Genomic DNA, 25131 nt, shown 5'->3' with positions numbered 1-25131 from the left:
TTTCAGTTAACTAGGTATTGGAACTTGGACAAGTCACTTAAAGTATCATAGGCCTATGTTTATTCCTTTGTAAATTGAGGGAGATGTCTTTGAACTCTAAAATTCTATTATTGTATATCTTAAACCAAAATATAGCTTACTTAGTCCTGGAAGATTAATAGACGTAAATATGGTTTTATGTTGCAAATAATTCATATAACCACATTTTATTAAGGGATCATAGGATCATCAATTTAGAAGTAAAAAGGACCTCAGAAATAATTGGCCCAACCCACTTGTTTAACTGATATGGAAACCAGAGGCAGAGAGAACTTAAGGTCCTTGCCTCAAGGTCACACTGGCAAGTGTTCCATAATTCCAGATTGGTTACATCTCCTCAGTGAAATTTCACTGGGACTTTGTAAATGGGCCATACAATCCCATAGCATCTTCATATGGTTTTTGGAATATAATTGAAGAGAATACTATCTAGTATTTTTTTATAATAGTATAAAGGGTTTTATTTTCTCCAAGATTTTGTTGTTGTTGAGATTTCCATTATGGCACACTGCTCCTACATCCCTAAAGTCAAATGAAAGAATCACAAAACACATAGGACCCTAGAAAATGCTAGGAGTCAGGTTCTTCTCCTAACTATACTCCTGCCTAGTAACTATGACCTTGAATGTAGTCTTACAGACTCATAAATTTTTAGCTGGAAGGGACCTCAGAAGCAATCTTGTCCAAACCTCTTATTTTCCAAGTGAGAAAGCTGAAGCCCAGAAACATTGAGTGACAGTGAGCAAAGCAGTAATGCCAGAGGTGACCCACCACTGCACTTTTCTTCACTCTTTCCCAAGGAAGTGATTTTACTTCTTAAGCTTCGTTATTTTAATGTAGGTTGCTTCTAAGGCCCTGTCTAAAGATTTTAGGCTTTTTAGATTTTTTTTTTTAAAAAAAAAAAAAAAGGAAATAAGTTTGAGGGATGATAAAGATGGATGGAAACCTACAAAAAAAACCTGTCTTTTCAGACAGGTTATTGTGGCTTCTGTGTGCTCCTGCCCCAGTTTCCAGAGAGAACACTTGGCCACATTTCAAACTCTGTGGTTGAGCTGTATGCTCTGGTCTGTGGGTTGCAGTCCTCTCATTACCAGAGTAATAGGCAGTGGTTTTATTTAGGAGGAAGTTAGTTTTCCTGTAGTTAGCTGCCCTGAGAAAGGCCTGCCTGAGTGATTGGTTCATCATCTTCCTCCTTTTTAGGTACCTCTTGATCAAGCCTCCTTTCCCTCCCTCCCTTGAAGTTATTATCTCTTTCAGTTGAGAAAAGCATCCTATTAATCTCTTTTCAAAGATATTACTACTTTGACCATCACTCTTGTTTTATGTGATTCTGACATGAAAAAGTTCCACATTTGAATCAATATAGATATTATATCAGAAAAGTAACATAATACTTGCTTTCTTCAGTGTAATTAATTGTTCTTTACTATCAGTTGTTTTCTTCTAGTATACATTCACCTGGAGATACAGGGCACTGTGACCAACCTGCTTTAGTTTGGCTATTTGAATGCTATCCTGATTCTCTCTCTGGAAAAATCTCAGCAAGTAACACAAACCTTGAGCTCAACAACCATTGTCTCTGGCACAGTATACCTTCATAGCAATAGAGACCACCATGTGGCAACACAATCACTAAGGGGAAAAATTAATGAAATCAACATACTTCCTCTTTCATCTTTTGTGTTTCATCTAGCTCCCCAACCACCAAAAAACAAGAACAACAGAAGAACATCCTTTTTGGTCCCTTTCTTGCAACTGAAGATTGATATTGGATGGTGACTTTGTTCCCATTTGAATTAAGGAACATGAACAAACATACTAGATAGCATCATTCATTTCAGTACTAAAAACTAAAGCAAAAAAATCTCAAGAATAATTTCTCCTTTTAAACTTTCATTTTGTCTATTTATATATGTATATGTATATATATATTCCTAAATTTAAACACAAAATGAGCACTTCCATAGACAAACTAGAACAGGAAAAGGAGTGTACATGAAGCCACAAATCTCTTATATGCAGCTTACTTTTTATTTTGAAGTATATGATTAAATTCAACATATAACTTTCAAATTTATCTTTTTTTTCCCTTGCTATCTTTTTGCATCTTTCAAAATGCTTTCCTTCACCTGTTTTCTCTTAAAGAACCCCGTTGGTTCTTTCCTCCAAATTGGGAAAACAAAACAAAACATTTTCTTGCTGGACAGAGCTGAATCTGCCTTTAGGCATTTCTTTGTCTTTCTCTTTTGCCATTTGTTTTATTTTCCCTTTAAAAAATTCTGAACCTAACTCCAGATTGAGTCCACATTCTAAAGATTGGGACCTTGTTCTCAAGACTTCTTAAGATGCTGTTCTCCTAGTCTCCATATGGTAGCTGACTAAAGAAATCTTTGAAAAACTATACAATTTTAAAGTATTCTTTATTAAAAAGGCTTACTAAGTAGTCTTGTGTTTTAGGGCTGTAGACTACAGCTTTGTTATTTTCATTCTTGCCTTTTGAGGATTTGGATGATATAATAGCAATACTGCGCTTTTGATTAGGTTATAAATGGACAAGACATAAACTTGATATCAATTTAGAACATGCTACTTACTATCCATGCTCAACACTGTGGGGTAGAAAGATTGACAGGACAGATATGAGTTTTCTGTGCTAGACAGTCAAAGCCCCCAAGATTCACCTCTTTTCCTGTTTTATTTCCTGGGCTAAGAACGAGGCCTAGCAAAGCTAACTGGAGCCAGATCAGGCTGCTTGAAGCACAGTTAGTCCTGCTAATCTACGGGATTCCACTAAGGGTGGGAAGAGAGGAAAAGATAATTGCTTAGGGAGCTCAATATGCAGCACTGTTCAGCGTCAGTCAGGAAAGAGGACTAGCCACCCTCAGACCTTAATTGTATTTTCTTGCTCTGGTGGCACAAAGTATCAGATTGTGGTTTTGCCTTCTAATCACAACTGCATCTTAAAAACTGAAAATATATTACAAAGATTACCAACAAGAAAGGGAAGTTTTTGCTTTTGGCAAAACTTCTCAGCCCTTAGCTGATCAGGATTGTAAAGGAAAAAATGCATCTGCTAAGCCTTGTGGAGAAATGCCCCCCAGTCAAGGTCTCCATGCCATGATAAATCATGAAGTACAATAGCTGTGGAAAAGTGTGGCTCAATTCCAACAACAGGGTATGAGCTTCCTCAAGTTGGAGGAACTTATAGCTATAGCCAGAGAATCCTTTTTTCCCCTTTCCAGCAACTAGAGCGTTCACTGAACTGACAACTGAGTGCATGGTGACCTCTACTGAGCTTGCCTCTCTCCTTGAGAGAGAGGCAATCTACCTCTCTGTCATCAATCTACCAAATGATTTTGTGGTTATCTAAGAGGAGGAAAGGGAGGATTTATGATTTAGAGATTAGAACACAACATAAAATATCCATGATGAAGAGACATGTTCCTCAACATTCCTTACTAGCATCTTGGGCTAGGGTTAGTGTTGGGATGACTTGGGCTATCATAGATTGAGTTTGTTTTCTCCAGCCCAATCCTAGCTTGCTCTCTTGCCCATGATTAGAGTAGCAACATATCTGTCTCATAACCACCACCTTGGCACCAGACCTGATAATTCAGATATAATCCAGGGCTTCCACTGGCTACTGAGCAGTCTCTTGGTGAAAATCTTTTTAAGGTAAAAAATCTTGTGGTCATATGAGTGCAACTCAGACATGATGTGTGCTCGTGTGCTCTCTTGATTTGCATGTCCTGAGAGTCTAGAAATGAGGGCAGCTGAAGGTTTTCCATTTCCCATCAGTTTCAAACATGAAAATTCAGGGATTTTGAAAGCATAATTTTTCTCTGGTCTTTAGAAGACATAGGTAAAAAGCATCTCTCCCTGTGTACCATTGCAGGTCCATCAATTATTCTTTGTGAAGACATTAATGAACTTTTTTCCTCCCTCTCCCTATTATGAACTACCTTTAGAAATAGCCTCTCCAGAGAAAGAAATTTGTGACCAAAGATGAACTAGAGACCATTACTGATCACAAAATAGAAAATTTTGATTACATCAAATTAAAAAGCCTTTGTACAAATAAAACTAATGCAAACAAGATTAGAAGGGAAGCAACAAACTAGGAAAACATCTTCACAGTTAAAGGTTCTGATAAAGGCCTCATTTCTAAAATATATAGAGAACTGACTCAAATTTATAAGAAATCAAGCCATTCTCCAATTGATAAATGGTCAAAGGATATGAACAGACAATTTTCAGAGGATGAAATTGAAACTATTACCACTCATATGAAAGAGTGTTCCAAATCATTATTGATCAGAGAAATGCAAATTAAGACAACTCTGAGATACCACTATACACCTGTCAGATTGGCTAAGATGACAGGAAAAAATAATGATGAATGTTGGAGGGGATGCGGGAAAACTGGGACACTAATGCATTGTTCGTGGAGTTGTGAACGAATCCAACCATTCTGGAGAGCAATCTGGAATTATGCCCCAAAAATTATCAAATTGTGCATACCCTTTGATCCAGCAGTGTTTCTATTGGGCTTATATCCCAAAGAAATACTAAAGAAGGGAAAGGGACCTATATGTGCCAAAATGTTTGTAGCAGCCCTATTTGTAGTGGCTAGAAACTGGAAAATGAATGGATGCCCATCAATTGGAGAATGGCTGGGTAAATTGTGGTATATGAATGTTATGGAATATTATTGTTCTGTAAGAAATGACCAGCAGGATGAATACAGAGAGGACTGGCGAGACTTACATGAACTGATGCTAAGTGAAATGAGCAGAACCAGGAGATCATTATACACTTCGACAACGATATTGTATGAGGACATATTTTGATGGAAGTGGATTTCTTTGACAAAGAGACCTAACTAAGTTTGAATTGATAAATGACGGACATAAGCAGCTACACCCAAAGAACGAACACTGGGAAACGAGTGTGAACTATCTGCATTTTAGTTTTTCTTCCCGGGTTATTTATACCTTCTGAATCCAATTCTTCCTATGCAACAAGAGAACTGTTCGGTTCTGCAAACATATATTGTATCTAGGATATACTGCAACATATCCAACATATAAAGGACTGCTTGCCATCTAGGGGAGGGGGTGGAGGGAGGGAGGGGGGAAAAAATCGGAAAAGAAAGGAGTGCAAGGAATAATGTTGTCAATATAAAGTAATCATTAAATAAAAAATAAAAATTAAAAAAAAAAAAAAAGAAATAGCCTCTCCAAAAAATAATATTTCTGCCTGCAGTTTATTCGGACAGATTCTTTCAAAGTTGAATGCTTCCTTGTGGTCTGACTGATAACTTGTCTGTTATGTATTGCCAGGGCTGATGGGGTAAATCCCATTGGTGTAGACTGGAAAATGGGATTAAACTGATTTTAGATTCCTTAAATAAAGCATTGTAGGGATTGAGGCTTTAAATTACAGGATATTCTCTACTGAGATTAATAGTATTCAAAGAGGATTGGTAATTTTTCCTCATGTAGGCAATCTTTAGCCAGTAGACTAAAGCTAAAAGTTCCTTATGCCACTTTGGTTAACAACTCCATTCTGTGCTCAACTAAGACCTGAAGAAGACAGGTTTTAGGTAAAGCATTGTATTTCATAGTGATGTTTTATGAATGAGAACTGTACCCGATGTTGTTGCTTTTATCTTCTTGGGTTCTAGAACCAAGCCATCCTCTTGTTTTTCATATATCCATAAGCTTTAAATATGCTTAGCATCTCCCTACATTTGATTTGAACTCTTGTCCTAGAGAAAATGTTTTCAGAACATTATATGTTATGTAATGTATAATTATATAACAAGTTTAGCATTGTATCTATCTGAAGAAGTGTAGCCACTCTGCTCCATAGTCTCATTCTGGCTCTTACGTAGTAATGTAGAATTCCAAAATAATTAGGTATTTTTGAATTGGGAAATGTGGCTTTAAAGTAGTGACACCCTAGGCCCTTCTCAGTGTAACTAGCTCTCTTATTCATCATACGGTGTTTAAGGCTGGGGTGGGGGTGAGGATGTGGCTATAGACACACAGACCCCAAACTTTAGACATATAGAAGCTTCATCTTCATTTTCGTTAATCATTAAAGATAAATGAAAAGACTCTCTAGGTAGTAATGATCACAATTGAGATTGCCACCAATCCTTGTTTTATAAATCAGAATAGTATGATTGTTTTACTTCTGAACTCTTAGGGATAAGGAAAAACCTGAATCCAGTGTTCTGTATTGGCTGAGAATTGGGCTGTTTACTGCAGTGTTCTTCTGAATTCTAAGTTTTTAGTTCCACACATAACCAGCATACTCCCCTTTTGATGAGGACAAGTTATTATGGCTGTAGCCCAGGGGAAGAGGACACATTCTGCTTCTTCAGCAGGGATATCTGCACCAGGACAGTTTGCCACCAAGAGGTGACAGTCTGGTAGTACTTTATCATTTCCAAAATATGTCATGGTGTGCTTTGGAAACTGAGGAAGTAGATATCTAGATTCCAGATAAAGTAGAACCTAGAGATTATTATGTGATTGCACTGAGGTCACAGAACTCATAAGCAGGGGATCCCGAGAACTCAAATCCAGGTCTTCTGACTACAGATATAGTGCTCATTAATAACAACTTCCATTTAATCCCCTACATCCCTCCAGGGGAACCTTAATACTTCTAAAGCAAGCTAAAAACAGGACTTTTTTCTTTGACCTTTTGTAGTGCTAAGTTATATGGGCATTTTCTGTCATCAGTAAATAATAAGTACCTTTCTCCAAGAGTGTTTGTCTCAAGAGTTTGGAAGATAGGGCTCATCTGCAAAAGTTAGTATGAAATTGCCTTTGGGCCATATGTTCAGCCACAAACTTATAGACAAATAGATTTAGGATTGTAATATACTATCTACAGCTGTTACTTTTAGTTGGTATCGTATTTTATTTTATTGGATTGTGTAGTTTTTGTTGTTGTGACAAATAAAGAAATTGGTTATATTGGTTCCCGAGTTTATAGTTATATTGGTTTTTCTTCTTTGTCTTTGTCAATTAAGTTTATAATAGTAAATTAAGATAACTTGTAAGATGACAGTTGACTACTGTGGTATACTTGCCCTGAACTACTAGAATAGGAAGAAACGTGATCTACACATAAATGACATCTGCATTGTCATTGAACTAAATCTCAGCTTTTCGGGTCTTTGTCATGAGTCTTCTACTAAAATGCCTCATGCACCAGGAGAATTCACTATGTGTTCACTATTCACCCTGCAGCTCTCTTACCCCTCTCATCTTTTCACACCTTTCTTGCCTTTGCTCCTAGCCTTCTTTGTCCCTTTGCCACCATTATAATGGCAGCCTTATTTCTCTGGCAGAGAAAAGCCAAACATCAAATCAGTAGCTTGCTTCCTGGTCCCATCCCATCCCACCGTCTTCCTTCCCATCCCGCCGTCTTCCTTCCCATCCCGCCATCTTCCTTCCCCTCCTCTCCCCCCCCACTTAAATAAATAAATAAATGAAATAAAAACCTCGATACCCTGAATGACATGAATTTCATTTTCAGAACCAGTGAGATACACACACACTCACTCCTCTTTGAAGTCAGTAAGCTTTCTCAGAGATGGGGAAGAGGACTTAGTAGAAGTATCAAGCATTTCAGACTCATGCGACTTGTTTCTCTGAGAAAGAGATTGACTTTATTCTCATACAAGCAACCAAGCCACATCAGAGATCCCCATGGCCTGAGGAGCTTGCTTGATTTTTATAAGATAGGGGTTGTCTCTTCCTAAGGGAGGTTACCCTTCAATCATAGGTTGAAACCAACAAGCTTCTGCTGGAGCTCCCTGCAATCAGCTGCCCACACAAAGACTTAACAAAGGCCATTATGGGGCCCATCTAGTTTTATACATGAAGAAACTGAGGACCACATAGCTGGTAAGAGTCTGAGGTAAAATTGAAATCCAACTATAAACACAATTACAAAACATTTCAGCCAGATTTAAGTTAAGAGCTAATCAAATAGGACAGCTAGGTGGCACAGTGGATAGAGCACCAGTCCTGAAGTCAGGAGGATCTGAGTTCAAGTCTGGTCTCATACACTTAACACTTCTTCCTAGTTGTGTGATCCTGGGCAAGTCACTTAATCCCAATTGCCTCAACCAAAAAAAAAAAATATAATAATCTAACCAAATGGAAGAATATCAAGTGCTCATGGGTAATAAATATTATAATATAATAAAAATTACAATTCTGCCTAAATCAAACTTATTCAATACTACACCATTCAAACTGCCAAGAAATTACTTTGTAGAGCTAGAAAAAAAAAAGTTTTAAGGCAATTAATGGGGGGAAATGCAAGTGAGGGTGTCCTAGCTGTACCGGATCTTAAACTATACTATAAAGCAGTCATCAAAACCATTTAGTATTGGCTAAGAAATGTAGTGAATCAGTGGGATGAGTTAGGTTCACAAGACATAATAGTCAATGACTATAGTTAATCTATTTTACCTACTTATAGTAACCTAGTATTTAGTAAACCTAAAGACTCTAGATTCTGGAATAAGAACTCAAATTTGACAAGAATTGCTGGGAAAACTGGAAAATATTATGATAGAAACTATGCATTGACCAACACCTAACATCCTTTACCGAGATAAGATAGAAATAGGTTTATGATCTAAACATGAAGCAAATCAGGATGACAAGGAATAGTCTACTGTAATGTTCTTCTCTAAATATAATGTTCTCTGGGGGCAGGTTTCTTGGGGGCTTCTCGGAGCAGCCTTCCTTTCAGTTCACTATAATCACCCCAAATGCAGCCAGGAGCTCAAAGTCCAGATCCTTTATTGTTTTCTTCAAAATAACCCGGTTAGCTTTCTTAGAGGCCTATCTCTCTCCTTGGTTCTGAGAGCTGTTGTCGCTAGTCCTTTGTCTCTTCCAGCTTCTGCCTCTAGTTCCCTCTGAATCCCCAGCCAGCACAGGGGTGGAAAATGGAATGAATCTGTCTCGGCCTCCAAGAGTGGGCTTGTGGGCTTCTGATTTGTGAATCTCCTGGACTAGTGAATCTCCTCGACTGAATCCTGACTCTGAATCTCCCAAAGTCTCCAGCCAGCACAAAAGTGGAAGTTGGAATAAATCTGACTGCCTCTGAGAGAGTGGGCTTGTGGGCTTGTGGGAGCTCCTCCTTATATATGCTCTCTTAAAGGTGTGAACTCTAATACGTACTAAGTACATAAGTATTGTCTCCATCAGTTCTGGCCCATAACAGTCTACCTCTCAGATTTATGGAGAAGGGAAAAATTATGGCCAAAAAAGAACTAGAGGACATTATGATATGCAAATTGGGTAATTTTGATTATATTAAATTAAAAAGCTTTTGTACGAACAAAACCTGTTCAGCCAAGATTAGAAGGGAAACAGAAAGCTGGGGGGATGGAGGATGGGGGGGAGGATTTTTCAGTCACTGTTTCTGATAAAGACCTCACCTCTAAAATATATAAAAAGTTGACCCAAATTTATAAAAATTGATAAATGGTCAAAGAATATCAATAGACATTTTCAGATGAAGAAATTAAAGCCATTTCTAGTCATATGAAAAATGCTCTAAATTATTATTGACTAGAGAAATGCAAATTGAGAAAGTCTGAAGTAGTATTTCCTACCTCTCAGACTGGTTAAGATGACAAGAAAAGATAATGATGAATATTGGAAGGAATATGGGAAATCTGGGACACTTAATACATTAAAGGTGAAGCTGTAAACGAATCCAACTATTCTGGAGAGCAATTTAGAGCTTTGCCCAAAGGGTTATCAATCTGTGCATACCCTTTGGTTCAGCAATGTCTCTATTGAGTCTATATCTCAAAAAGATCATTTAAAAAGGGGGAAAGGAGCCACATGTGAAAAAATGTCTGTAGCAGCCCTCTTTGTAGTGGCAAGAAACTGGAAATTGAGTGAATGCCCATCAGTTGAACAATAATTAAATAAGTTATGTTATATGAATGTTAGGGAATCTATTGTTTCATAAGCAACAATTGGGAGGATGATTTAGAGAAGCGTGGAGAAACTTAAACATGAACTGATGCTAAATGAAGTCAGTAGGACCAAGAGAACATTGTATACAGCAAGATTATGTGATGATCAACTGTAATGGGCTTGGCTCTTTTCAACAATGAGATGATTCAAGTCAGTTCTGCATAGACTTCTGGTGGAAACTCAGAGAGAGAACTGTGGAGACTGACCTGTTTAACCTATGCTTGATGTTGAAGGGAAAGGGGAGAGAGAGGAAAAAGGGAGAAAAAATTGGGACACAAAGTTTTACAAAGGTGAATGCTGAAAACTATCTTTGCATGTATTTGGAAAAATAAAAAGCTATTATTATTATTTTTTTTTTTTACTTTTTTTTAAAAGGGGTTTATTATTGGGTAAGTAAGGTTAAAGTATAGGCGAAGGTAAAGATAAAGAGGGCACCGGACAGAGGGTTCAGTGGACAGAGGTTCCTCACATGGCTGGCATGTTTGGAATCTCTGCCAAAAGCTATTATTTTTAAAAGAAAAACACAATATTTACCAGCATATCTCTGTCTTAAAGTTCTTTTAAATGTTTTTCTGATTTGTGACGTCATGGGGAATAAAAGCGTCCCCTTCTCAATGCAATTTGTAATCTTAAAGAATTATGTTTAATTGTACACAATAACAAGATTGTGATGATCGCCTGTGATGGACTTGGCTCTTCTTACCAAGGTGGTGATTCAAGGCAGTTCCAATAGACTTGGAAGGGAAAATGCCATCAGTTCTTAAGAAATGGAGACTGAATTGTAGATTGAAGCATACCATATATTTTCACTTTTTTGTTTGTTTTTTTCTTTCTAGTGGTTTTTTCCCTTTTGGTCTGATTTTTTTTCATAACAATATGACAAGTATGGAAATATGTTTAAAAGAATTGCACATAGTCAACCTATGTCAGATTGCTTGCTGTCTTGGGGTGGGTGGGGAGTAAGAAAGGAAGGGAGAAAAATTTGAAACATAGTGTTTTTAAAAAAATGAATGTTGAAAACTATCTTTACATGTATTTGGAAGAATAAAATACTATTGAAAATTAAAACAAAAACACAATACCTGAATCTTGGTCTCATGAGTGACAAGCCCAGGGGATATTCACCACTGTACATATAATGGAGAAGACAGCTGTTCTTTTATTTGGGACCTGTGAGTTGAGGTTTGCATTTTGGGTAAGAATGAATGAATGAACGGGCATTTATTAAGCAATTACTATATGCCTGCAGTATAATGAACACTAGAAAAATAAATTCAAAGAGAAACCATCTTTGCCCTCCAGAAGATTACATTTTAACAGAGAGAATGACAGCCTTTTAGTCGTAAGAGTATAGTAATCAGGAAAAGGTAAGTGACATGGATGAAGAATGGAACTTTGGAGCAATTGAAATTCTATTTGCATTAGCATGAATTACTGTTCTCAGAGCAAAAAGTGGCCGGAAGCAAGTGGTGAGCAGTCTGTGTGGCAAAGTGGTTCAGATATCGGGATGTAGTGACCTTTCACCACCAGCACAAGCCATGCTCAAGACTTGGGCAATCCGATTGGGAAAGGTGCTGCAGAGTAATGATATGGTAGAAAAAAGGTATAAGACACCTTTTATAGCTGTTTGTCATTATTTCCAGTAAGAGCGTAGTGAAATTAAACCAAAGCTGAGTTACCAAATCTGGGATACAGTTCAACAAATGCTTATCAAGTATCTACTGCATGCAAAGAGAAGACTCTTTCATGGAGGCAAGAAAAAAATGAAAAAGTTGGTTCCTGAAACTGTGCGACCATCAAGTCAAGTAAAATAAGCTTAATATCTGCTCGGTGTTGTTTCAAGATATCTTAAAGCATATAAACATGAGTTGTCATTCTACAGCTTTTACTATGAAGGATCAGACTATCAAATGGTGTGTGTTTGTTTTACTTTATTATGGTTCTTTGTTACTAGGGTTTTGAGGATTTTTTTCTTTTTTAAATTGGGAGTGGTAGGAGTGTTTATGGTGATACCAAAAAGAAAAAAAGGAACACCATTAAAACATTTTTAAAGAATATAGAAGAAAGCACAAACAAGCCCAGCAGTTTTGAAAGCAATTTATTATTTACTTTTTTTAAAAAAAAACTAAGTGCTATGGAAAAAGATTTGTGATTATAGTGCTCTTTGTCTCATTATAGAAATTTTCTCTTTTTTGCATTAAATTCAGAAGAAAAAGTTGAGTGCCAATTTTAAAAAAGTAGGTGGGTTGGGGTGTGGTCAGCAGGATCAGTATGCCTTCATGAAGTTGAAGTAGGATGAGATTAAAGCTTGTTTTTTCTTTTTTAAAGCTTTTTATTTTCAAAACACTTCCTCCCCTAAATGGCAAACAATCCAATATATATTAAACATGTTAAAATATATGTTAAATCCAATGCATATAGACATGTTTATACAATTCTCTTGATGCACAAGAAAAATCAGATCAAAAAAAGAAAGTAAATGAGTAAGAAAACAACACAAAGAGTGAGAATACTATCTTGTGATCCTCATTCAGTTCCCATAGTCCTCTCTCTGGGTATAGATGGTTCTCTTCGTCACAAGATCATTGGAACTGGCATCAGTATCTCATTGTTGGAAAGAGTCACATTCATCAGAATTAATCGTCGTATAATATTGTTATTGTCATGTATGATGATCTTCTGGTTCTGCTCATTTCACTTAGCTTCAGTTCATGTAAGTCTCTCTGAAATTATCCTCCTGATCATTTCTTATAGAACAATAATATTCCATAACTTATTCAGCCCTTCTCCAAGTGATGGGCATCCACTCAGTTTCCAGATTCTTGCCACGGAGTGATTAAAGCTCAAAAAAATACTGTCTTCTCCCTCTCTGATCCACAAAGAAAGCTCAATGCAAAATTTGCAGCAAGTCTTTGTCTAGTAATTAACAGCCAGGAATTTGAACTGATTCCAGATTTCACTCTGGATTGAAATGTTTTAAAAAAAACAAAAAAGGTTTTGAAAGATTTAAAAGGAACCTCAGGTAAATAGGATACAAATCTAACAAAGTATGATTTTTTTTTTTGAAACAAATAAAAGCCCACTAATCCTGAAGTGTCACAAACTTATATTCACAATAACTTTCCAACCATAAATATCTTCTTATGCTTCTGGGAATTTCTGCACTATTAGCATAAAACAGAATGCATATAACTTTGAGCTGAGTTAGAGTCATTGCTGATGAATGCAGGAATTTGATGATAGAACTCTGGGATGAAGATTAAATCAGAAAAGAAAGCAGCAGAAATTGATACTTTCAAATTCTTCTCATAATGGTGAGTCTTGTCAAAAATATCAGAGTCAAAAGGCTGGAGTCGTTTTCATGTTGATTAATTAGATAATTTTGGATTTTATTTATCCAATAAATACCCCAAATATTTTGTATGCTGTGTTAAGTACCATGGAAAAAATACAAATAAAGATTTACAGCAATATTTCTACAAATGAATATATATATGTATAAATTCTAGTAATGTGCTTGTCAGATACGCATAACCAGTGGTAGAAATAATATAGGAGGCTCATACTGTGTTGCCAAACATTGAATAGGATTGTATAGCTGTCTAAAAAATTGTTAAATACTAAGATTTTTTTTGAAAGGATATACAGAAAGGGAAGGGTAGGCATTTCAGATGTGCTGGGCCTGATGTCAAATAGAGACATTTTCAAATCTAGCTTTAGACACTTACTAGTTGAGCAAGGCATTTAACCCCATTTCCTTAAATGTAAAATGAGCTAGAAAAGGGAATGGCAAAACATTCTAATATCTTCCAAGAAAACCTCAAATGTGTCAGGAAGAGTTGGACATGGCTGAAATAGCTGAACAACAACAATAAAACAAAGGATCTTAATTAGGAGAGGAGGAAGTAGGGAGTTGGATGTTAGGGAAATGTTGTTAGGGATCATAGGCTGTGTACATTGTCAGGGATGAAAGATAGGAATAGGTGAAAGAACCCATGCTAAAAGACAAGCAAGCTTCAAGTCATAAAAAAAGGAAATCTTTTTGCCAGATTCACAAAGAGAAGGGAACTATGTGTTGCCCCCATTCTACCAGTAGAAACCATGGACCAGGCATTTTTTAAAGATTCCTGACCTGCAACTTTTCCAGAAAAGTTTACATCAGGCACCACACAGAGTAAACTGTGTCAACGCTTCAAAGAGCCTGCTTACCAAAACATTTTACCAAGTTTCTTTAAGAGGGGGGAAAAAGGATTTTCATAGCTTTTAAATATAAAAGTCTTACATGCAAAGACCTGATTAAGTTAAGGCCTAAAGCAGGGGTCCTCAAACTTTTTAAATAGGGGGCCATTTCACTGTCCCTCAGACTGTTGGAAGGCCGGACTATAGTAAAAACAAAAACTTTGTTTTGTGGGCTTTTAAAGAAACTTCATAGCCCTGAGTGAGGGGGATAAACGTCCTCAGCTGCCGCATCTGGCCCACGGGCTGTAGTTTGAGGACCCCTGGAAAGTTTCAGGAAGCCTATTCAGGCAACAAAGTAGATTTGGATGGCTCCCAGATCCTCTCTTTTTTGATGGGACTCCAAGGCTTTAAGCCAAAACCATTTAAACTGAAATAAGGAAATCACCATCTATATGTGCAAAAGTGTACAGAAAGAGAAAAATGGATACTGAAGGCAAACTTTGAGTATTGCCTTAAGTTGACTTTTAATTGGATTCACAACTTTTTTTTTTTAAACATGACAACTGGTTTCTGCATATAGTTGTCAGGAAAGATGTGGAAGTTGACTTTCATTTCCTATATCCTTCCTTTTTATTTTCATCCTTCATACCACCACCTCAAATTCTACCATTAGTTTAAAAAAAAAGCAACAAGAAGAAATTCTTAGAATCTGAAGTTTATATGAAAGTCTAGATTTTCTGTTATTGTACTATAGAACCTAACCAAATTCTGAGTTATAAAAAGTGGGCTGATAGGGACCAGCTTTTAAATATGCAGTGCATCTATCTGTTGGAATTTCTCTTGTTTCAAAGTTAAAAGTTCAGGATTTCCATTAGACTTCTGCTGCCCAATATAGTCAGTTACTGGGAGGATATATGATCAGTAGTTAACTAAAGACCTTTAAAGACCATCTTCCTTTCTTTATGTTATGCCATCCCCAGTCCTTTCTCTTTGATCTGCTGATTAACATTGCTAATGGGGTCTTAAAGGACTATTTGGATTTAATATTTTATAGTTAGAATTTTTTGGCAGTGTTCCAGAATCTGCAGTTCTCTGGGCTTTCTAGTTATGAAAAACTCATTGATAAGGGCTCTTAAGTTATTAAGGATTTACCAAGTTGTTGGATCACTCATAAATTAATTCCATTTAGTAAACATTATTTGAGCACTTCCTATATTTATAGCCTTGTGCTAGTGCTATAAAGATGAATAAGGCAAAGTCTAGGCTCTTGAGGAATTTTGAATCTCACAAGGGAGACAGTGCGCAGCCCAAATAATGACAATACGTTGTGGAGAAAATTGTTACCAAAAAAGTGTTACATAAAGAGAAAACAGAAATTACTTGACAATTGAGATTACTTCATGGAGTATAATTTCATAGACTTGAGTTAGGGATAGCTAGAATTTCAGTGGATAGAAATGAAAATTATATTCAAGTGAGAAAAGAGCAGTTTTCAGACTGCAAGATACCTAGAGATCATTTTTTCTGTCTTCCTTTTACAGGTGAAAAACCTGAAATCCAGAGAGCTTGTGATGTGCCTAAATGTCACACAAGTTAGTGGGAAGTATCAAAGCAGAGTTTGCAGTCCACCCAGGTCCTCCAACCCAAAGAGTCTTCATTTATTATTCTTACTTTCCTCTGAATCAGAGGCAGAAACAAAGTTAATGAATGAATGAAAAAGCATTTACTTACGTACCATGTGTAAAGCACGGGAGAAATGAATAGAAAAGCAAGACAGGCCCTGCTCCCAAGGCTCTCACATTTAGAGAGATGATATACTGGAGATTTGAGTTGCAAGTCAGATGGAAAATGCCCAATGTTCCTTAGGGTTCAGTGACAAAAGTAATAGTAATGAAGCTTATCAAGTATCTCCAGTGGATTAAACCATAAATGTATCTGATACTGAGTCATTTGATAATAAGGCAAGAGAGATTCATGGTGAGAATTTTTATTTTCAGAGTCTTTAGTTAAGATGAAAAAAGCTATAGTACCTACAGAGGTAAGTTTACATCTCCATAAAAGTTGTTCTCCTAAAATGGTGGCTTTAGGGGAAGAAGGCAGATAGCAGCAGAGTTGGTGATCTGTGGAGTATTACTGTTCTCAGAATTTTAAAGTTTATTTTCTCATTGATCATATTTGCTCCTCATAGAAGCAATAAGCCATTATGTGGACATAATTTGGGTAAGAGAGTTTGGTTGAAGCATGGATTTCAAGAAGATAGAAAATTGGAAAAGTTAAGGGCCATGAAACCAGTTGGGACCCAATAGTGGAAGCAATCACTTTAATTATTCAAAAAAATTTCCTTTTTCTTTTTAAAATATAGCTTATTGCTTATTTTTCTTTACACCATAGTCATTTAGAACTTTCTACCTCTCATGTGACCAAAAAAAACAAAAAAACAGTAAAACCATCTAAGAGAGTGATAATATCTAACAACATATGCAATATTCTTGTCTAGTTATCTTTCACCTTTTGCCTTGGGGGAGTTTGAATGTTTTTTTTCTGTTCTTCATGATCTGTGATTTTTCATTTATTTAGAGTTTCTTTCTATTTACTTTTTATTTTATTTTTTATTTAATTTTTTTTTCTTAAAGCTCTTTATTTTTCAAACATGTGTAGACAATTCTTCAACATTAGCCCTTGCAAAATCTTGTGTTCCAATTTCCCCCTCTTTCCCCATGCCCTTCCTTAGATGGCAAGTAATCCAGTATATATTAAACATGGTAGAAACATGTTAAATTCAATGTATGCATACATATTTATACAATTATTGTGCTGCAAAAGAAAAATCTAATTAAATTACTAAAAAAAAGGGGGGGGGGAAGCAAAATAAAATTCAAGCAAACAACAACAAAAACAATGAAAATGCTATGTTGTGAATGACACTCAGTTCCCACAGTCCTTTCTCTGGGTGTAAATGGCTCTCTTTTATCACTGAACAATTGGAACTGGTTTGAATCATCTCATCATTGAAGAGAGGAACATCCATAGAATTGATCATTGCATAATCTTGCTGCCATGTATAATGATCTCTTGGTTCTGCTTATTTCACTTAGCATCAGTTCATGTAAGTCTCTTCAGGCCTCTCTGAAATCATCCTGCTGGTCATTCCTTACCGAACAATAATATTCCATAATATTCGTATACCACAACTTATTCAGTCATTCTCCAACTGATGGGCATCCACTCAGTTTCCAGTTTCTTGCCACTATGAAAAGGGCCGCCACAAACATTTTTGCACATGTGGGTTCCTTTCCTTTCTTTTAAGATCTCTTTGGGATACAAACCCAGTAGAAACACTCCTGGATCAAAGGGTACGCACAGTTTGATAACTTTTTGAGCATAGTTCCAAATTGCTTTCTGGAATGATTGGATCCTTTCCCAGTTCCACAAACAGTGTATTAGTGTTCATTAGCATTGTTGTAAAAAAGTGGAAAAAATAACCAAATACTGAGGTGTGCCTTATATTTAATATGCCATTGTTAAATATGTCATAATTTAAAAACAAAGATATTTTGAGGAGAGATGGGGGGAGAAAAAAACAATTTATCAACAAGGTGAACTAGGAAAGGGTTTATGTGTAGGTGTGGTTCTTTCTGAGTCATGTAGGTAGCTAGGAATTCATTCCAAGATATTAGTAAGGAAAGGACATTCCAAGTTTAGTGAAGAGCCCTCACAAAGACAGGAGATAAAATGTCTTATACCGGGAACAGTAAGAAGCCCACCCTATCCTGGGTTTGGATGCAGTATGTGTGTTGTGAAATCCATTAGGGAAAAAAGGGTAGAGCCAGTTTGTAAAGTATTGAAATACAAGACAGGCATTATATTTTATTATAGAGGTGTTTGGGAGTCACTAAAGCTTCTTAAGTGGGGTGAAACGTGTGCAATAACTATGCCTCTGCATTAATAATATTTATTTGACAACTTTGTAGAAAATAGATTGGAAAAGAAATTGTAGTCTTCTGGATCAATTCATAATTCAGTATTCCTTGTTTGAGGTGATGGAAGGACTTGAACTAGGATCCAGATGAGTGATCAACAGAGGTCACATGAGGGAGGTGTTAGGAACATTGAATTAACAAGATTTGGCAGTTGATTAAAATATGGGATGGAAGGAGGAAGAAAGATGAAAGAATCAAGACTAAGCAAAAGAGAATGAGTTTTATTTGGGGTTAATTGAGTTTGAGAAGCCTATGGAACATGTTAGTGAAGATATCCAACAGGTAGTAGGCAAGCAGTCCTATATATGTTGAATATGTCACCGGATGTCCTAGATACAATATAGAGTGCAGAACTGAATGGTTCTCTTGTTGCACAGGAAGAATTGGATTCAGAAGGTAAAAAAATAACCTGGGAAGAAAAACAAAAATGCAGAGTTTACATTCATTTCCCAGTGTTCTTTCTTTGGGTGTAGCTGCTTCTGTCCATCCTTGATCAATTGAAACTCAGTTAGGTCTCTTTGTCAAAGAAATCCACTTCCATCAGAATACATCCTCATACAGTATCATTGTTGAAGTATAGAATGATTTCCTGGTTCTGCTCATTTCACTCAGCATCAGTTCATGTAAGTCTCTCCAGGCCTTTCTGAAATCATCCTGCTGGTCATTTCTTACAGAACGATAATATTTCATTACATTCATATACCACAATTTACCCAGCCATTCTCCAATTGATGGGCACCTATTCAGTTTCCAGTTTCTGGCCACTACAAACAGGGCTGCCACAAACATTTTGGCACATACAGGTCCCTTTCCCTTCTTTAGTATCTCTTTGGAAAAGCCCAGTAGAAACACTGCTGGATCAAAGGGTATGCACAGTTTGATAACTTTTTGAGCATAGTTCCAAATTGCTCTCCAGAATGGCTGGATGTGTTCACAGTTCCACCAACAATGTATCAGTGTCCCTGTTTTCCCACATCCCCTCCAACATTCCACATTACCTTTCCCTGTCATTCTAGCCAATCTGACAGGTGTGTATTGGTTTCTCAGAGTTGTGCTAATTTGCAATTCTCTAATTAATAATAAGTTGGAGCATATTTTCATATGGCTAGAAATAGTAACTTGATAATCTTAACTATGAATTATAGTCATCTAAGTCTATGGTAGCTCCTTATTACAACATTTAATCTATATTCTCTTCCTGCCTTTCAGAGATCCCCTTCTGTTGATCCTTACTGTAAATTTTATACACTTCTTCACAACCTATCTCCTATCCAGTCACAGTGGCAATTTTCTCATTATTAGCCAAATGATCTTGCTGTTTCCTACATTTGGAATATTCTTCCCCTTTCCATTGGCCTCTAAATTTTAGCAATACTTAATGATTCAGCCCAAGTCTCCCACCCATCTTAATTTACTAACAATTCTGTTCCTTATAATCCTCTCTGACATCCTTAAAGAATTTATAGTTATTAAATCATATACAGTCTTTCATCAAGTATGCCATTTTATATTATTTTCATTTCCAAATAGAGTGTATATCTAATTGCAGTCTATTAAAAGCTGGCAGAGATTATAACCTTTCCTTTGTTTCTTTTACAATATTGACGCTAATGTAGGATTCAAGAAATGCTTGTTGATTGATTGTGAAAATAGTGTTTTAAGCAAATTTATGCCATCAGTATGCTTGGGAAGAGATTAGTCTAAGAGAGACTTCTTTGAAGAGTATTACAATAGCCCAGAAGTTAATTATTAAAGATCTGGATGGTGGCAATGGGGATGGAGAATAGATAAATTCAAAATAGGTTTTTAAATAAGAAATTTGATGGGATTCCTCAGCCAGATGGCATGTAAAAACATCCCTACTTCCTCCTCCATTACCAACCCAGTTATTTCTAAGTGAGCCTGGAAGTTGCTTGCCAATGCTCAGAGTACTTCAAATTTAGGGTTCCAACAAAGCAGGAGGTTGCCCAGAAGGCCAGCTATTAAGAGCAGGAGACCTGGCTGGTCTCCAGCTTTCTAGTCTTCAACATGGAGAAAGTCCTAGCAATTTAGGTTGAATAACTAATAATAAGGCAATAGGCTTTTGTGACTATAATTTATAACCATTTTTAAAAAAAAATATCTCTCCTTTTACCAGATGCCAACACTTTAGGTTCCCTATTGTATTTTATAGGCATGAGCCCAGTTCTTGCCTAGAATACTTTCCTTTTATATTGAGGTTTGATCCCACATAAGGAATAATAACAAGCCATTGGTTCTTTCCCCACTTCTGATATATAGTATCTAAACTACCTGCCTTCAGGTGGTAACAAAATGAACTTGTGGGCAGTCTGTCAGAACTTGAGTCCTTTAGTTAGAAAGGTATATTGGGGCTGATATATCTTTCTGATACTAGGAGGGGTTGTGCATCATGAAATAGGGCAGAAAGGGCTACAAGGGCCTGAAAATGAAGCCTCCTTAATATTTTTATTTGAGATGAAGTTTTTATCTTAACTCTAGCTTCTTAAGCATTATAGATTAAAAACAATAGATTTGGGGGCTAGATGGCACAGTGGATAGTGCATCACCCCTTAAGTCGGGAGGAATGAATTCAAATCTGACCTCAGGTGCTTAATATTTCCTAACTATATGACCCTGGGCAAGTCACTTAACCCCAATTGCCTTAGGCTCCTCCCCCCCCCCCCCCAATAGATTAAGGAATGATAAGATCTTTCGAGGAGACAGAATGACAAAAGGTTACAGCTAATCTCAGAGACATAAAAACTAATTTAAAAAATAAGTACAACATAGTATTTATTTCAAGGGTTTACTTTTCATCAGGAATGAAAATACTTGTTAACTGAAAAAAAAAAAAAGAAGAAAAATGAAAGGTGTTGGGCTTGTTTATTTTTTAAGCATGTAGCTATGGATCCATATAGTGTGGAGCCAAATAGCCCAGCTAACCTCATTTCCCTAAAGGCATTACAGTTTAGTACAATAACAAACTTATTTTTAAGAAAAAAGTAAATATTATATTCTTTAAAATTCAGATTACATTTTCCATGTAAAATGTTATAAATAGTAACTAGTTTCCATGCTAGTTCACAAAAGCCAGTTCAACCTGTAAGCTTAAATTAGTTTAAAAACAGACCTTTACAACATTGTTTTATTGAGTTCATGTATTAATGGATCTCCTGCTATATACAGACTATCCCAAGAGTCTTAATATACAGTTTTAAGCTTTAACAGGCTTTTAAATTGAGGATTATTTATATTCTTTTTTTTTTTTTTCTTCTGTCTTCTTGATGGGAAAACATGTAACATGTTTTAGAAAAAAATGTATCCAAAGTTGATGAATTTTTTAAGTTTTGGCACTTTAAAAGGAGTGTGCCAATACCTCTTAGAATCTGATTGTTAACTCTGTAATTGCAGGCACTTCTTCAAATAGTGAAGATCTCCATTTATCCATACCTTTCTGTCTTATTGATTGATTCTTGCATTTTCTCCCATAAGTCTTCCATTAAAAGATTTGGGCAGTACGCCAAGATCTTCTTCTGGAACGTTTAAAAATTTCATGGGTAGCAAGGCTGTCCATATGTTATTCTTTGCCTCTTAATATATGACTGGCCTAACTTTGCCTATTGTACATTTCCTGGAATCTCTTAGACCAATTCGTTTACCCAAGTCATCAGTAGTACTATGTAATAAAAATTAAGCCTGTTATTCATCTCTCCATTTCCTTACAGATCCTGGATTTTTTTAAAAAAATTTTGAGATCATGATATTCCATGATTGGCAGCCATATAGTATGAGTGAGAAGATACTGTTGCTATTTGAAAAAAAAAAAAAGATATAGGTACTTGTGTCATAGGGGAGCTTTATCTGAAGTACCTCTAGACCACTTTGTTCCCTATTCAATTCTGTGTTCAGCTCATTATCCACTTGTAGTGGGTATTATATATAAACTTAAGTCAGTGGCATTTCATTCAACTGTGTACATTAAGGGGGCAAAAACTTCAATTTTGTTGAAAATTCACTCACCTTGACTATATCTTATTTTCCCGTATGATACTGAATAAATTTATAAAACATACTTTTGTACGCTTACACATGTATATAGTCCTAGCACATAGTACATGTTGATTAATTGCTTGATTAGGAGATTTGTCTCTAGACAGAGACTTCCTATGATGAACTTTATTGCTAAACATTAGAAAGGAGGGATTTCTGAAGTATTTTCTATAGTATTCTTTCTCCCTACTCCTCAGTATAAACTTTTGTTCCACAGTATACATCTTTTCCTATACACATCATTTCCTGAGGACAGAATTTGCTAGTGAATTGAGAGATGAAAAAAACATGAGGGAATTATGCCCCTTAGGGTAGCAGATAACAGTTTCATCAGAGAGTGGGTAGTTCTACCACACTAATCTGTTCAGAGTTCTTGAAGCATAGATGCTATATGCTAAAGAAATATATTTAGCTTGGATCTTTCATAACTTAGAAGAATATTTCTTAAAACTTAGCAGAAGCTATTGACTGTTTTCCCACAAAGTCACTTTTCCTTCCTATGCCCCAGGGTTACTGTCTGTTAAGGAGGAAGAATGTTCATCACTTTGAAACAAAATGATGGCTAATGAGATCATGTCTGGAAGGTTTTTAGTGGTTATGAGAATATTATGATTATAGTGAAATACAAAGTACTCTTTATTATTTGTTGTTTTTTTTTTAAACAACAAATTGGATATTCTTATCTCCAAACAAATCAACCTTCTCTTTATGGTGTGAGCACCATTTGTAACAGGAACCTATTTTCCCCTGTTTAAACTAACCTTTGCTACTCTTTAGTCATCCTCTGACAGAAATAGTATCTGTCCAATGTCATTTTCTGATCTTTTTTTTCTTTCTTTACTTCTCCTAGACTCAGGGCCCTGCAGAGAGATTTACGGTGCAGGGAAAAAAAACTGTGCTTTGACATTTAAACAGGCCGCCCCAGACTGTCTATCCATATTAGGTTTTCCCCTCCTCCCTTCTCCCCTCTGGCCTGATCTTTTCCGCTCATTCATTATTTCTCTGGTTTGCAGATTACACTTAGGAGAAACACCCAGATTTATAAACATGTGTTCACTCCCAGCTGTTTCAGGGCTGAGAATCACATTCATCTTCTAATTGTGTGCCTGTTCTCTTTGCTGTTGTACTAGTCTGCCCTTGTAAATGAGATGCCTATCTCCGAGTCTTACCTTGTTCGGATAAATACATTCAATTCAATGGACTTTGCTCCTAGTCAAATTAGTTATGCAGTAATCAGAGCAGCCCATCTCTCGGAGGAAACATCCACTTGAGTTCACTCTGCTAATGGCTAGAAATCATTTAATGTAATTGTTTTCTTAGGGGGGTGCCAGAGAAACCTGAAAAAAGGGGACTTTTCATTTTAGAGTCCCTGTTGCATTTAGGAAGAATGTTTGAGGTACTTATGAGAAGAGCTGATTATTTAGTGATGAAGCCAAAATGCTGTCTGATTCTAATATTAGTATCCTTAGTAATTGCCACTTCCTGTTCTAAAAGAATGTTTTCTTCTAAAGTGTTTTGCTTCCTGATCCTAGAGTCCTGATGTTCCATAGTCTTAGTTTTCGATATCCCTCTCAAATTAAAAAAAGGTCCTTGTTTTTGTTCTCTTGAATAGTACTTTCTGCAGAATGCTTTCTAGATTTCCTCCCTGTTTAGACAATTCTACTCACTAGAGAGAAAATTGGCATAGGGAATGCTGTCCCCTTTTCATTGCAAATAGGGCTTTGAAGTGACATACATATCTTAATAGAACATTTTGAGCCAGTGGCAAAAACCAGGCTAAAGCCCAAATCTGTACTTTTCTAACTCAGAATAACAAGTTTTAATGTTCAGTGGCTTTTCCAAGAGGAAGTGAACTTTCACAATACATTATCTCATTTGGTCCACACAACTACCCTAAAACAGGTATAAAGTATTATTGTCTCTTTTTGCAGATATGGAAGTTGATGCTCTGAGAAGATAACTTGCCAATATAAATAATAGAACTTCAAACTCAGCTCTTCTGACTCTTAAGTCCATTATCCCATGCCTCTTCTCAAAAGCTAAAGATTTTGACTTCATTTGGCCTATATGTTTTTCCAAACTTGTCTTTCTTCTAAATATCTATCAAAAACTCCAGTATCCTTAAAGCTAGCATAGCCCACTTCATGAGTTCTCACATATAAGGACACTACTAAGATCCCCAGTAGTTGTAGATTTGGTGTCATAAGTTGTCTTTGTATTTCAGGCATGTTGGTGGTGAATGTGACATGGAGGAACAAGACCTACGTGGGCACCCTTCTTGATTGCACACGTCATGATTGGGCACCCCCCAGGTGAGTTCTCTCTTAGCTTTTTACTGAAAATCAGATCTAATTTATATCATTTGAAGACAGACCTAAATAGAAAAATACTAATTGCCATTGGGGTAAGTCCCAAGTCAGTAAAAAAAGAGAATACTATCTAGTCTAATCTTATTCAGTGTCATATCAACCAAATTACCAAAGGATTACTTTATAGAGCTTAAATTTGGAGGAAGAGAAAGTCAAGAATGTCAAGAAAATGAATTGGGTGAGGGGTGGTGATTATCAGTGCCAGGTATCAAACTATACTGCAAAGCCAATTGTGTATTGGATAAAAATAAATAGGCTAATTAGTGGAACTTTTAAAAACATATACACACACACAAAATAGAGATGCAAATGATAACCTTATCTTGATATTTGATAAATCCAAAGATTCCAGCTGTTGGGGCAAATTCAATATTTAATAAAAACTTTTAGGAAAACTGGAAAACAATCTCTGGCAGAAACTAAGTATAGAACATTTTACACCAAAGTAAGTTCAAAATAGATATGTGATTTATATTGAAGGAGGTT

At 36.2% G+C, this 25131-nt stretch overlaps 1 protein-coding gene across 1 annotated transcript in view; it reads left to right on the top strand.

The window, feature by feature from the left end:
* ZNF609 (zinc finger protein 609) overlaps positions 1-25131 on the top strand; it is a 206638-nt gene that overhangs the window by 168451 nt on the left and 13056 nt on the right. Inside the window, exon 4 of the mRNA XM_051980869.1 lies at positions 24501-24588. Within this exon, the coding sequence (XP_051836829.1) occupies positions 24501-24588 (88 nt within the window). The remainder of the gene's footprint in view (positions 1-24500; positions 24589-25131) is intronic.

The sequence above is a fragment of the Antechinus flavipes genome, chromosome 2, assembly GCF_016432865.1.
Source record: "Antechinus flavipes isolate AdamAnt ecotype Samford, QLD, Australia chromosome 2, AdamAnt_v2, whole genome shotgun sequence".
NCBI lineage: Eukaryota > Metazoa > Chordata > Mammalia > Dasyuromorphia > Dasyuridae > Antechinus > Antechinus flavipes.
The sequence above is the reverse complement of the archived record's forward strand: the minus strand, read 5'-3'. Positions and strand labels throughout refer to the sequence as shown.